Raw genomic sequence first — 15,277 nt, 5'->3', positions numbered from 1 at the left:
GCAACAGTCACTGGAGGTACTGTGCTGGGGGTGGAGAGGGCCAGTTACTCTCCCCCTGCTAAATAAAGAGAATCACCACACTAAAAGGTGCCTCTTTGCCCAGTTAGCAGGGGATCTCCAGGCAGGGCTTGGGAATCTCACTCTGGAGCCCTGGAGGGCCGCTGCCTGTCAGTATAAACCACACAGAGCTAGATGGGCCAGTGGTTTAAGGCAGCTGCCTACTACGTGAGCTGTGCCCAGCTGCCTTTTCACAAAGTGCTGTGGTTGGAAAGACGCAGTGTGGATTTGATTTAAATCACTTGTCAGTAAGACTAGATTTAAATCATGTTTTTTTACATAAAGATTCATTCTTGCTGGTGTAATCTTAATATTTACAGCCAGATGAAGGTTTCATTTTTGGTCCTCTTCTAGATAGAAAAATTGTCCAAAATAATCTTACAGAAACCTCTGGAAGAGCATGACATTGTGAATGGATTAATGGAATTCATTTACCCAAAAATTTAAACATTGCATATATACAGCCTCATGCTACATAATTAAAAACTGATCTTTATTTCATGATGAATAACCTTTGGACTATAATATATCTTAAATAGAAAACTATCTTTAGATAGACTTTTTTCCTCAAAAAGTATTTTATTTTAAAAACCTGATTTAAATTTTTAAAAATCTGATTGTTTAATTTAAAAAAAAAATCATTGATTTTTATCCACTCTGCGCAGTGAGTTGACCAGATCTTCCACTTCCAACCCAGACCATCCTGGGCCTTGCAGGACATGTTCTGATGGCACAGGATGCAGCCACCTTTCTCAAGCTAAGCAGGTCTGGATCTGGTCGGGTCCAGGATGAAAGACTGTCTGGGAACCACATCTGTGCCACCTTGAACTCCATGATAGAATAAAGGTGGGCTGTATGTGTAATGTACTGTAAACAGCATAGTATAATAGGAACCTAGGAAGCTGCCATATACTGAGTCAGACCATTGGTCCATCTAGCTCAGTATTGTCTTCACAGACTGGCAGAGGCTTCTCCAAGATTGCAGGCAGGAATCTCTCTCAGCCCTATCTTGGAGATGGTGCCAGGGAGGGAACTTGGAACCAAGATGCTCTTCCCAGAGCGGCTCCATCCCCTAAGGGGATTATCTTATAGTGCTCACACTTCTAGTCTCCCATTCATATGCAACCAGGGTGGACCCTGCTTAGCTAGGGGGACAAGTCATGCTTGCTACCACAAGACCAGCTCTCTTCTTCTTAATGGTTAGAGTGTCAGACTACGACTTAGTAGTCGAAGCTCCCAGCCATACAACTTACTGGCTGAGCTTTGGCCAGTTACTGTCTTTCAGCCTAACCTCTGAACTCTGTAGCTTGTGAGGATAAAATGGGGGTGGGGGGAGCTATGCTCACTGCTCGGAGTGTCTTGGAAAGAAGGTTGGATTAAAATACTGTTGAGCATTCCACTTCAGACAGGTCTATCAATGGCTACTAGTCTGGTGGCCAGAGGCCACCTCCAGCCTTGGGGGCAAGATGCAGGAGAGCAACAGCAGGAGAGAGGGCATGCTTTCACCTCTTGCCTGTGTGCTTCTCAGCGGCATTTGGTGGATGCTGGGCTGGATGGGCCTTGGGCCTGATCCAGCAGGGCTGTTCTTGGGTAACTCTCGGCTAAGCAAGAGAAGCACAATGGCTAGAAGCGAGTGGCCCAGTCAAGCTACAGGTTTATACTGGGGCATTATATGAGCAACACGACACTTCCCACAAGGTGCAGGATTGGTACCAAAGAATGAGCCAGGAAGTCTCTGGTTTAAGCCTTGCCTCAGTCACAAATTTGCTAGGTCAGTGTTTCTCGCCCTTTTAAGTAGCAAGTACCCCCTCACTTCTGAAAATTTTAAGTACCTCAAATTTCCATGGGATCTTATATTTACAGTCATGTGTGCCATATGTTGGAAGAAGGGCTGTGTATAGGGCTGAGATATGACCCTATCTGTTGTCACCTTTTACATCAGTGGTGCACAACTTAAGTACCTCAGCTAGAGGGGTAAGCCAAAGCTAAGAGGGCTGAACCCAGTGCCACAGAAAGCACAGCACACCAGATTATTGCTGGGAAATGTGAAAGGCCATGCCTGGCATGGCACGCCAAACTTTCTGCCATCATTTTGCAAGGAGGAAAGGGCAAGATAGTTAAGAAAAGAGGGAGACCGATTAATCCTAGGCAGTCACCAATGGGCAAAGACTGAGCAGCAACGGCAAGCCGGGCCTCTTCTCTCCCTCCTCCCCCTGGGGCTTCTTTCCCCTCTCCCCCTCGCCCCATGCTCCCTGCCTGTGGCCCACGTACCCCAGGGCTACATGTACCACATGTTGTGAAATGATGGACTTGGTGGCCTTGGGCAAGCCGTGATTCTCTCTGGCTCAACTCATCCCACCCTCCAACACCGTGATAATAATACTGACCTGCCTTACAAGGTTGTAGGGAATAGTGAATGAAGATCGGTGAGGTGCTTTGAGTACTGAAGGGCAGCGTAAATGCTAAATGGCAGCTATTCTGAACATGTCCCCAACTAGAGTCACTCACTTCATCAGTCTAGACCAGGGATTCTCAACGTTGGGTCCCCAGATGTTGTTGGACTTCGACTTCCATAATCCCCAGCCCCAGTGGCCTTTGGTTGGGGATTATGGGAGTTGAAGTCCAATAACATCTGGGGACCCAACGCTGAGAATCCCTGGGCTAGAACGTTTCCCTTCAGAGCCCCCTTCCAGGTCTTAAGTAGTTCCTGGGGAAATGGGGGAGAAGCTGCCCCAATTTTCTCTCAGGCCAGTGCTGGATCTCTCCAGGGGCTGAAGATATGAGCTCCCTGGCTTGGGTCTCTTCAGTTGAGGTTAGTGAGGGGATTAGGGTTTCACTAACCCAATCCTGTCCCAGCACACCACCTCAATATCCATTGGTTGAACCATGGTGTCCACATAAGGGGCCTATTCCAGTTATCTCCTCCTCTCCATAAAGCTGAGGAATTGAGAATGTTGTGACCCAATTCTATATGTTCCACAAGATAATTCATAGAGCAAAATAACCCCCCAATGAGGGATGTGCTTTCAAAAAAAAAAACCTAAGACAAGTGAGTGTTAAAACATTTTGTGCTGGACTGCATGCCTGTAACTGCCCTACACAAGTGCAGAGTTTGTTTCAGGGATCAGAACTCAGTATCCAGAGCACCTTTGCTTTTATTTTGAAAACAAGCAAGTTTCTAGTCCTTCAGGAGTTTGAATATGTGTATGTAGACAGTGTTGGGTGAAATGTCAGGGGCAGGTCTGGGCAGGGTTTCCAGTATTTGGGGTGGCACTTCCAGTATGTAGCTCTTTCCCCCATCCCTTGACTTGTAGAGGGGGAATGCATATGCATATACATATGCATATGCAGAGCAGCAAGGGTGACAAGCTTTAATTGAATTAATCTGAGTAATCCACTAAAACTTTAAACAGTAGCAGCTGGTTTTAATCGGTGTAGGGCGGATTTTGATCCATAGGGTTGTCAATTAAAGGGACACCTTTTTTAAAAAGCAATTTTGTTTCAGGTGCATTACTGTAACAGTGAATGGAAAAAATAAACATTAACGGTGGCATTTTAACAAGTGCTCGCTTTGTTCTTATTTAATTGCAAGTTCCTTTACTCTGTTTTAAAATCAGTTTCTCTCTCTTCTTGCTCCCTGCTTGATAAGGGGCCTATCTGTTCTACTTGGTGCTGGAGATGGAGCCGAGTTCTAGTAGACTTGTTATTTCATTTAAAAACACGCAACAGCCATTATTGTTTGTGTCCCAGAAGCAGTGTTCCCTCTAACAGGAATTCCCAGATGTTGTTAACTACAACTCCCAGAATCCCCAGCCAAAGGCCACTGCAGCTGGGAGTTGTATTGAACAACATCTGGGAATTGCTGTTAGAGGGAACACTGCCCAGCAGCCCTTGGTGCAACCTGAAATCTCTATTGTATCTAGCAGAGTTAACTTTCACAGCACAAGCCTCTGAAGTAAGCTCCACTGTGTTCAATTGGACCTGCTCCCCAGTAAGTGTGTTTAGGATTGCTGTGTTAGACTAATGCATCATCTAAAAGAGTGCAGTCTAAAAACTATGGGGCTTCATCATAATTCTGTTCACCATTCTCTCTCCCTCTCATGCCCTTTGTTCAAGTCCCAGCCAGAAGAAGAGTTCTGGAGAACTCAGACACTAGCCATTGCTACTATAAGCATTACTCTGTTTAGGATTCCTCCCACTCCACCCAATGATTCAATGCAGCTACCTACAACTTTCCCCCCACTGATTCAAAAAGGCATCTGTGTGGTGCTGGTAAACAAATGTAATCAATATTGTTAATCAACTTCAGATTATTTAATTGGCTCTCAACTAATTAAATCTGAAGTTGGTTAACTTTAAGCAATGTGCTGTGAGGTTTGTATGTGCAGTTAAAAGGGAGGAGCACCTTTTTGCTGAGAAGTTTAAGATCATATGAGACTACATAATCTATTTGACTTGATAGAATGCAACTCTTGGGCATGTGATTGCTCCTATTTCATCAATGGATTGTCCTGTACCACTGAGCTGCTTTCCTTTAACTAGGGGTTTCCAACCTTGGGTCCCCAGATGATGTTGGACTGCAATTCCAACCCCAACCCACAGTTACATTGGCAGAAGGGAGGAGAGCTCGTCTTGTGGAGCAAGCTTGAATTGTCCCATTTTGCTAAGCAGGGTACACCCTGGTTTGCATTTGAATGGGAGACTGCATGTCATACTGTAAGAAATTCCCCTTAGGAAGTGGGGCTGCTTTTGGAAGAGCACCTGCACGCTTGCATGCAGAAGGTTCCAGGTTCCCTCCCTGGCCTTTCCGAGACAGGGTTGAGAGAGACTGCTGCCTGCAACCTTGGCGAAACCGCTGCCAGACTGGGTAGACAATACTGAGTAAGATGGACCAAGGGTCTGACTCCGTATAAAGCAGCTGCCTATGTCCCTGTGTGTTTGTGTGTATGTAAGGCCATTGTGGCTGGGAATCATGGAAATTGTAACTTAACTCATTCATTGTGTCTGAAGATGATGAGAGCTGTAGTCCAACAACATCATCTAGGAACCCATGCTTGGAATTGGAGTGGGAACGCCTGAGTTACAGTACTCACTCAGAACTCCTTGCAGCTTTTGCATGGCAACTTCAGGGATTCTGTGGCCTAGCTCCAGCAGAGAAATACCTTATTAACCCAGGAGGGGGCGGGACAGGAAGGAAGTTTGCTTTTGGCACCTGCCGCTCTATTTCTCACACGCTTTCTGTCCCTCTCTAGGAATGGGAGCTCTGTCCATTTAACCCCTCCCTTGACCAGCTTTTGGAATCCAAAGGAGAGGCTACGCTTAGATAGATCTGGAACGAAAGGGATGGGCGATGGTACATTGTCCGTGCGCTTGCAGTACGATCCAGGTTCTGGGTTCAAATCCAGAGAAAAGTAACCATGTCCAATAATAACCCTAAAACTGAGGGCAAGCCGTTAACACAACCATTACATTCAGTGCATTGCAGCAAGATTTAGTGATGCACCATCGACCACTGACTGGATCGCACACGCACCTGTCCCATTTTGAGAGACCAGAAGCAGGAAATTCTCGCACCTGGAGACCACCGATCCATGAGCTCAGATCGCCGATTGTTAGGGCTTGGTTCACACGACCGCTTTCTTTCCGTCAAATGATGGGAAGCGCAGACTGTGGGGGAAGCTTTAATGAGAAATCAAGCCTCGTTAGACACAAGAGGACACACGCAGGGGAGAACCTGCATATATGCACGAACTGTGGGAAAAGCTTCAGCTTCAGATCAAGCCTGATTAGACACCAAAGAACCCACGGAGGAGAAAAAGGTAAACCTCCAGACTACAACAAGAAATTGAATCAAGACTCAACTCTCCAGGGGCATGATAGAACCTATATAGGGAAGGAACCATATCAGTGTTACGTATGTGGGAAAAGCTTCAGAAATAAGGCACACATTATTATACATGAGAGGACCCACACAGGAGAGAAACCATTTAAGTGTCACAACTGTAGGGAAAGCTTCAGAAACACTTCCCACCTCATCTTACACAAGAGAACTCACACGGGTGAAAAGCTGTATAAGTGCTCAGCTTGTGAAAAAAGATTCAATCAGAGCTCAAATCTTATTAGGCACGAGAGAACCCACACAGGGGAGAAACCACACCCTTGCTCAGTCTGTGGGAAAAGCTTCAGCTGGGGGCCTGAGCTGCAGATCCATGAGAGAATCCACACAGGGGAGAAGCCATATAAGTGCTTGGACTGTGGGAAATGCTTCAATAACTATTCAAGTTTTGTGAGGCACAAGAGAATCCACAGAGGAGAGAAACCCTATCAGTGCTCCAACTGCAGTAAAGGTTTCCATCAGAGCTCAGATCTCAGGGCACATGAGAGACGTCACCACACACGAAGAAAATCAGATTTCTGGAAATGCTCCATGCCTCTTTGAGGTTGAGCAAATGCACACAGAGGTTAAACTTTATAAATGCTCAGCCTGTGGGAAGAGTTTCAGTTGGAGATCGCACCTTATGAGGCACAAGATAACGCATGTGGGAGAGAAACCATACAAATGCTTTGTCTGTGGGAAAAGCTTCAGTCAGACCTCTAATCTCATTAGGCATGAGAGGACGCACACAGGAGAGAAACCATATACATGTTGCAGCTGTGACAGGAGTATTCAATCAGAAAGCACACCTTGTCAGGCATGAGGGGACCCATGTAGGTGAGAAACCATATGCTTGCTCCAACTGTGGTAAAAGCCTCAATCAGAGATCAAACCTCGCTCAACGTGAGAGAAGCCATATAGAGGGGAAATCCCATGCATTTTCTCAGTATGGGGGAAACAAGAGCATTGTTGTCTATCAGGAAAGCCTCAAGAGACAAAGAGAAATGTGTACTGTCAGATTAAGGATCATTGAAGTGAGGCTGATCAGTTGCTATCCATTATTTGCATATCTGTACCAGAGAGTGAACTGTTTAATACCTGCTTCCCCTCTTACCTACCTAAATTAAATTCCATCCACAGAAATGTACAGTAGGTTTTTCCCCGTTTCATTAAAAGGAACTGCTTCCATGGTTGTGTTTATTGCCCACTTACTACCAAGCATTGTTTTTTTATTGTGTTTTAATTTTATTACCTGTATTAGAGATTTTCATCCAGGGGTACATGAGCCTCTAGAGGTACTTTGCAGCCTCATAGGGTGTAATTTGAAGACTCCTAACTGACTAGCATGCCATTGGCTCCTGATCAGAGTATTAGTCTCGCCAGCTGAGACTAGTAGTCCTCTTTGGAAGGGGAGGAGTGACAGGCAGCATCCCTCCCACACTGAGCATCAGCCAGCATTGCCCTGGAGTCTGCCAGCCAATCATGAGGGAGAGGTGGGCTGAGCCTGAGCACCAAGCCAGCCAATCATGAGGAGAAAAGGAGGGAGAGGCAGAGCCAGGTTAGGCCAAAGGTATGCTGTGGAGCGCTGGCCACCAGCCAAAGTATGGGGGAAGGAAGCCACAGCATAGAGTTGAGGTGGATGGGCTTTTTTTTTGTCCGATTCCAAGGCAGATTCATGTGACTTGTATTTTATTTCCCGTGGCAAGATTTACTACAGGAGATCACAAGGCTTGGCTGCTGGATATATATATATATATATATATATATATATATATATATATATATACACACACACACACACACATTTATTTATGTATGTATTTATTTTATTTTTATTATTATTATTATTATTATTAATTCGATTTCTATACACACACACACACAGAGACACAGAGAGATAGTAGCTGATGCTTTGTGACAGATGGGGTTTAAAAGGTTGAACTCCCCCCCCCCATGGCGGCAGGGAGGACAGGCCACTATGGGGCGCTAGTGGGCCTGCACTCGGCTTTCGGCAGGGCAATGGAAGGCCCCCTCACTTGACTCCCCCACCCCGTTCGGCCTTCCTCCTTTTGCTCCCCCCCCCCCGCTTGCCCATTGTTTCCCTCCCCCTCCCCCTACTTTAAGCCAGCGGTTTCATCCTTGGCCAAGCGGCGGCCACTTTTCCTTGGCCTACTGGCCAGCCCAGCACCAACCACTTCTTCTCGGCCCACCGGCAGCTGCTTTTTTTTTTGGCCCGCTGCGGCTGGCCACTTCTCCTCAGCCAGGCTGGGCCACCAGTCCCCGTCGCTAACCCCCACGAGAGCTGCCAGACATGGGATTAGTGATGGGTACGTTTGCAAGAATTATATAGAGAGATAATTAGTAGTATTTAGATAACAATTTTCAACAACAACAACAAAAATTCTCAAAGTGGTTTATATAGCAAAAAGGTATGCAAAAATGGTTCCCTGTCTGTTGCTTTCTAGGATTGCTGCTGGATTTCATATCTTCACCAAGATCCAGCCCTAGTGTGTCTCACTTTTGGCACCAGCTCTCTAGAGTGTGGGCAGCTAGGAATGCTTTTAAGCAAGTCACAGATGGATACTTGTAGTGTTAGAGACAGGAGAGTAATTCTCTGTACAGGGAGCTGAGAAGCACACTGGACAAAACGTTAAGTGACTTGTCTTGTTGCAAGCTTACTCTTGCTTCAAAACATCAGCTGCACAGCGGGGGCCTGATCCAGACTGGGATTTCAGTGCAGAAATCACAGGTGTTTGTTAACATTTTACCTCTGTGCTGTTTTCCTACTGAAGATCTGCTTTCCAAGGTGCCAATTTGTTGTAGTTCAGGGTTTCACTGTAGCCTCAGGAGATTTTTGCCTTTAAAAAATGACCATGGGGATAAAAAGTTAAACACCCCCCGACAGCTGTGCTGTATTCCTGATTTGGTGCAGGCCTCACCCTGTTTTAAAGTAAAAATAAGCTGGAGGTGGCAAATAGCAGGGTTGCCAACTCTTATTGAAGCTCTTCCTGGAGATTCCCCCCCACACTATATTTCTTTTGCAGTACTTTTCACGATATCAAGCAAATAACGTTCACAGAATTGCTTTGAGTAGCTGATGTGATGAGGCAAATTACTGGAAGTAGTCCCCTTGAAACGAAAAAGAACTTTTAATTTCAGTGGGGCTGCTTCGAGTATTTTCCCCCCTCATCATGTCAGGAAGTAGTCACCTGTGATTGACACCAATTGCTGGAGATTCCAAACCAGTCTGACCGCTGATGAAATCAGCTCCTCCCCTCCACATTTCATGCCTGACATGTGAGAGGGCCCATGATGACCCCCAGCCACTGAAGCCTGCATAGGTGGAGATTGTTTCAGATGTGTTTTGCTTAGGGCAGAAAATGGTGGGTATATATATCTATAATCAATGTATATTGCAGAAATTGGGAGACCGGGGGCGGGGGGGGGGATAAGGCTGCAACAAGATGGCATAACTGAATGATGTCCCATCTGGGTTGGCCTTACTACCTCATTCTGCTGCATATGTTGCTCAAGCCTTAATTCGTTCCTCCACAGGTGCACACACACACACACCCATCTCTCTATCACAGGTGGACATGTCTATCTGAACGAAGAATCCAACACAGCTATCCTCCGATGCTCCCCCCAGCTTATTACAGACAATGCATTCAGAGTTTCAGGTCGCATGCTCTGATCTTTCAAAGTTGGTTTTGCAAAATGCCACTTGGACTCAAGGCCATGGTTGCAGGAATCACAATTATATTATGATGTGTTGCAGTCTGAAATGGTACCACTCACTCTGTCACCTCAGGATTCTACCATTTCAGACAGCAAGTGAGGATGCCATGGTGAATTTTTTTTACCAACATTTAAAATAAAACATCTCACTGCAATTAAAAGAAATGAAAGTTCTTGTAAAAACCAATCTGTCTACTTTCCTTTCACTATAATCTTATCTCCACCATTGAGGTGTCCCTATGCAGCCCTACAACTGCACCAAACTTGGTTCAAATCAGTCCAGGCCTTGCCAAGTTGATAAGGGGATATGGACACACCCCCCTACACCTGACTTTCCTTAAGGGAAGTAGGCTAAAAAAAACCTGGCACATCAAAGAGAAAGGCATTAAGTTTTCACTTGCAGGGAGTTTTTCCACACAAGGCAGCATTAAAAGATGCAAATTCCTACCAACAGGCTGTGCCATCACACTGCCCCCCCCTGCCCCACCCACGAAGGCCTCCCAAACGATGCATTACATAGCAAAATGAAGGGGCATTCTGGGGGAAATGGCCACTGACAGTTGGAAGTAAATTTGTGAATCTCATCCCACAAAAAATTGCCAAAATGCCCCCTCCAACCCCCACCAATTATGTCAAGGTTATCATGGTGGTCAAACACACACATTTTGAGATTGGGAGCAAAGAGATGTATCCTTTTGGTATGCATACTTAGTCCATTTAATCACAGAGGTCCAAAACGATACCCACCCTAGCCTCACTAAATGATGCCCCAGCTTGCCAGGGTAGCATATGAGTGTAAGACTTGTTTGATCATGTGCAGCCATCTCTGGGCTCAGGATAAGAGGCTCCCTACACTCACAGCAGTTAGTATGAAAATTGGGCAAGCTTCTAACAGAAAACCTCAGGAGACACGATGGAAACACAACTCATTGTCACTTACCAAGGCAGGCAGATTGGCTGTTAATACAAATGCTTTTTTCAGAAAGGTTCAGCCATTTTTGAGTTTCTGAGCATTTTGCCATTTACTTGAAATTCTAGTTGTATACACCCTGCTGCTGTTTACACACACATATACAGAAAAGAAATACAGTCAAAATTTAAAGCTACTGGTTGACATTCAGATACCCTGGTGCAGCCTAACAGAACTGGAGAAGTAGCCATTTTTTATGCTTTCCCCCCTTCCCCAGGAAACCCTCTGTGCAGGGGTATAGCTAGGGAAGAGGGGGCCTGTGTTTGACCCTCTCCCTGGCAGCCTCTCGGCCTGAGGGAAATGAAGAAAATAGGGAGGGGTGGAGCTGAGAGCCCCTCAGGAGCTGGGGGGGGGCTGGGTTCTTTGAACCCATCCGCTCAATTAATTATAGCTACACCCCTGCCTCTGTGCCACTCAAAAATACATCCCTGATGGCTGCACAACCCTCAGGGCCATATTTCCATGTGGCACAGAGGGCTTCCCAGGGGAGGGCATCAAAAATTGCTTCTTCCTCCCTGCACTGTTGCGGTTAGTTGGGAAGTTCTGTTAGGCTGCTCTCTCACCACCAGTGCATCCTTACTCTCTATGTAGCCACTGGCAGAATTCTCACATAGCATGCTTACTTCAACAGTGTGGCTCACTTATGCCCACTAGGCCTTGCATCCTGCAGCTTAAATGATTTTTATCTCTGATGTTTGCATCTTAATTTGGAAAATTCTTGTTCTTAGAGCTGGCTGCTATGATGATATGGTTTGGTTTTTGTATTTGTATTTCTACAGTTTATACCTACCAATTTTCACATGATAAATTACAATAAAAAATTAAAATCGCAACACAAAGATAATAGAATTGCATTTTGTTTTTAAAATACACAAAGGCTGCCGGGAGCAGGGAGGAGGGACTTGTATGAGTTGCTGTGATAGCTTTGAGCGGCTCAGGCCTTTCAGCTTGTTGGGTTTCAACTGAGGCTGCTGACACTTATTGACTGCACCCTCTTAATATGTATATATATTGAAGAGTGTATGCTTAATGGCTTTGTTTTTTGATGATGTGAGCTGTTTAGATGGAAGGGCAGCAGCTAACTATTTTAAACTACCTAAATAAAGATGAGCTGTTAAGGATGAAAATGAAGAAAGATAATATCCTTGGTTCACAGCAGCCATGTTAGTGGTCAACACAGACCAGTTCAGCTACTGGTGCTCTACCAGTGATGAAAATACACCGCCCACCACCTTAAACTCAACCTAGACCAGGGATTCTCAACGTTGGGTCCCCAGATGTTATTGGACTTCAACTCCCATAATCACCAACCAAAGTTCACTGGGGCTGGGGATTATGGGAGTTGAAGTCCAATAACACCTGGGGACCCAACGCTGATCCCTGACCTAGATCCCTGACCTAGACAACGCTACACGGTGACTTGGAGTCTAATGAGTGACAAACTGTTTCCTGGCACAAAGAGACATGACAGTCATACCAGCATTATGATGATGTTCTAATATTCATTCAAAATATATCCTTTTTCCTAAAACCACCTCTCAATACATGTGTAGAAAGGCTATTACACATGACCACCATGACGATTCATAGAGCACTCAAGACACTGAGTGAAACGGGTACAGTCTTTATTAATGTTCAACCTCACAACAACCCTGTGAGGTAGGCCAGGGGAGGTCCCATTTACTAGACAGAGAATGGTGGCTGGCTTGCACACAGCAAGGCTACACTGTGGCAGGGTTTGGACCCTGTACTCTCATACCCAAAGGCAGAGCCCTGTCCACTGGACCACCTGATACAAGAACACAGAATGGTAAAATCATTTTTTTAAACTGACATTTGAGCTTAAAAATAAGGTCTCCTCTAGAATAGGATAGGGATTATGATACAGTGATTAAGAAAAAGACTGGTGCAGCCCAGTCCTATATATGTTTACTCAGGAGGAATCCCATTAAATTCAATACAGCTTTCTCCCAAGCAAGTGCATAGGATTCCACTCAGGCGGACTCCAGGATTCAGGGGACTCACAGAAACCTTCCCTCCATGGACTCCCTGCAAATTGAGTGGGCCATAGGAAAGCTGCTCCACTACAAGGAGAGCTGGTCTTGTGGTAGCAAGCATGACTTGTCCCCTTAGCTAAGCAGGGTCCACCCTGGTAACATATGAAAGGGAGACTTGATGTGAGAGCACTGTAAGATATTCCCCTTAGGGGATGGAGCCACTCTGGAAAGAGCATTTAGGTTCCAAATTCCCTCCCTGGCAGCATCTCCAAGATAGGGCTGAGAGAGATTCCTGCCTGCAACCTTGGAGAAGCCGCTGCCAGTCTGTATAGACAGTACTGAGCGAGATGGACCTATGGTCTGACTTAGTATATGGCAGCTTCGTATGTTCCAGGAGGTGGTGATGATGAGTAGAGGTGTGGCTTCTGGGGTCAGCCACAGGCCCTTCTGAGACACTTGGGCCTTCTACAGCCACCTAGTGATGCCAAACCAACCCTATGTAGGCCCTGAGGCCTTTATTCAACTGTCCACCATAGGCCCCCTACTATGAGACCCCTTTATTCACCACCATGGGCCCCCTACTATCCACCATGAGTGGGTCACTAGAGCCCACAGAACCACCTGGGGGCTATGGGCACAGCTGTAGTCTCAGGCATCAGAAGTGGATCCTGATGAGGACCTTTGGCAGCTGCCCAACAATGACTATCCTCATAAAATGCATGTAAGAAAATATTTACCTGTGGCCATTCATTTCCAACTTTCATTTACGATCAGTGTGGAAGGACTCCCCAGGATAGGCAGTGATAGTCTTAAGTTTATGGACACAGACAACGGCTGCTAGTATTCCTGAGGCAAAACTAACAATATTTAATAGGATATTTATTCTAGTGATGCATGACAACACATTTCTCGGCCTGAGCATTTTGAGTCTTCTCTCTGGCATGGAGCATGTTATCTACGATAGGTCTGAGCTCTCTCTTCTCTACATCACTGATGCAAATTCTCTGTTTAATAAGGCTTGGTAGTCACACTATTACTTAAATCTTTCTCCCAAGAAAAGAGAAAAGTACCAAAGAGTTTAACTCTGAATCTGTCCTCACTAGGCCTGCTTGTGAGGCAAAGACTTGTAACCCACCAAGCTGGCCATAACCATTCACAGATGATGATCCATCAGCTGCTTCCTAAACTGATATAGGAAGATGCTGAACGGCATCATCTCACACTGCGCAGAAGGTGGCAATGGTAAACCCCTCCTGTACTCTACCAAAGAAAACCACAGGGCTCTGTGGTCATCAGGAGTCGACACCAACTTGACAGCACAACTTTACCTTTCACTACAAATACAAGGGGGTCGTCAAGTGGCAGGTAGGCCATGCTGTTTGGTTGTGTGTGGAGTCATGTTTGGCTGAAACAAATTGTGCAGACCTGCTTCTCCTACAAATGCAGCACTTAAAAAGGTCTTCTAGGATGAAACCATTGACCTTCTTTCATGCGAGATGTCATAAACAGGAGTGTACTTTGCTTTAGAAAAAATGAAGACATGAACCAAATGGCCCAGGTCAATTAATTTGTAGTCTACTTGCTGAAGGGAAGAGGGGTTTTCAGATCACCAAATCTGTGTGCATGTCCATATTGTGCCACCCTCTAACACCATGTTCACAGTCCAAAACAAATTCAAAGCACATGGGAGGGATCTATGGGATCCTGATGAGGGCTTTTTTTTTTTTTGCCATATTGTTTCAAGATGGCAGCCATTCAAAGTATAGACAACATTCCTTTGTAATCCATGTGCTGAAAGTTGGATACAAACCAAATTCACATCGGAGGGGTTCAGGTAAGAGTCACCATAGCCCTCTTCAGATGTTAAGAGCACCACAGGCGGTCACGCTTATAACTGAAAAGGTGGGGAGGAAGTCCTGCCCTGCCACTGTCACTCACCTCCTCCTGCTGGGCGTATATGGTTACAGCACCATTTGTCTGAAGGGAGAAGCACCGTAACCATGTTCCCTGGAGATTCCATGACTGGCAACTTGGATCAATTCAGGTTGCCAATCACAGAATCACCCATGAACATGCTTACAGCACATCCACCTTCAGACAAATGGCACTGTAAGTGTGTTTGCTGGACAGGAGGGGGTGAATGACAGCACTGGGGCGGGACTTCCTCCCCACTTTTGCAGTTGTGTGAGTGGTGTTCACACTTATAAGTTCTACTGCTCATGTTAAAAGCAGCAGAAAATAGGGTCCACTAGTTCGACTTAGAACTACTTGCTTTCATTCATCCCAGCACAAATGATAATAACGAACAAGTAATGAAACACTTATTTTTCCATTACTCACTTATTTCTTTTTCTCCTTTTAAAAACACAGTCTGCCGCAACAGTGAACTTCATTTTGGAGGCCACCATTTTTTACTCCCAGAATTTTCAGATGTGGCATCATTCTGGAGAGAAAACATGGCAGTCCCCATTAAAAACTACCTTCCCCCCTCCCAAAATGCCCTGCAACAATGCCATGTCCAGGCATTCGGGAAGGTGGGAGGAAATGGCTGCTGACATGAAGTGGCCACCAAAATGAATCCTATTGCCACTGCATTGCAACCATTAAAAAAATGCATGTGGGTTTTGGGTTTTTTTAATA

General features: G+C 45.6%; 2 protein-coding genes across 13 annotated transcripts in view; one reads left to right on the top strand and one right to left on the bottom strand.

The window, feature by feature from the left end:
* The window catches only part of LOC128343045 (zinc finger protein 397-like), a 23,020-nt gene extending 16,583 nt beyond the window's left edge, over positions 1–6,437 (top strand). For 4 of the 6 annotated variants that reach the window (XM_053291424.1, XM_053291426.1, XM_053291428.1 and 1 more), the window contains one exon: positions 5,310–6,437. In XM_053291424.1, the coding sequence (XP_053147399.1) occupies positions 5,310–5,472 (163 nt within the window). In that variant the 3' untranslated portion in view covers positions 5,473–6,437. Of the gene's footprint in view, positions 1–722; positions 3,710–5,309 lie in introns of those variants that run through there. The other 2 variants (XR_008315323.1, XM_053291429.1) reach the window with 2 other exon arrangements.
* Positions 5,667–15,277, bottom strand: part of LOC128343118 (zinc finger protein 239-like) — a 24,755-nt gene continuing 15,144 nt past the window's right edge. For 4 of the 7 annotated variants that reach the window (XM_053291659.1, XM_053291658.1, XM_053291662.1 and 1 more), the window contains one exon: positions 12,249–13,494. In XM_053291659.1, coding sequence (XP_053147634.1) covers positions 13,398–13,494 — 97 coding nt within the window. In that variant the 3' untranslated portion in view covers positions 12,249–13,397. Of the gene's footprint in view, positions 5,737–12,248; positions 15,081–15,277 lie in introns of those variants that run through there. The other 3 variants (XM_053291657.1, XM_053291663.1, XM_053291661.1) reach the window with 3 other exon arrangements.

The sequence above is a fragment of the Hemicordylus capensis genome, chromosome 2 (genome assembly GCF_027244095.1).
Source record: "Hemicordylus capensis ecotype Gifberg chromosome 2, rHemCap1.1.pri, whole genome shotgun sequence".
In the NCBI taxonomy this organism is placed as follows: Eukaryota; Metazoa; Chordata; class Lepidosauria; order Squamata; family Cordylidae; genus Hemicordylus; species Hemicordylus capensis.
Note: the sequence above shows the minus strand (reverse complement) of the source record. Positions and strands in the feature narration are given on the sequence as shown.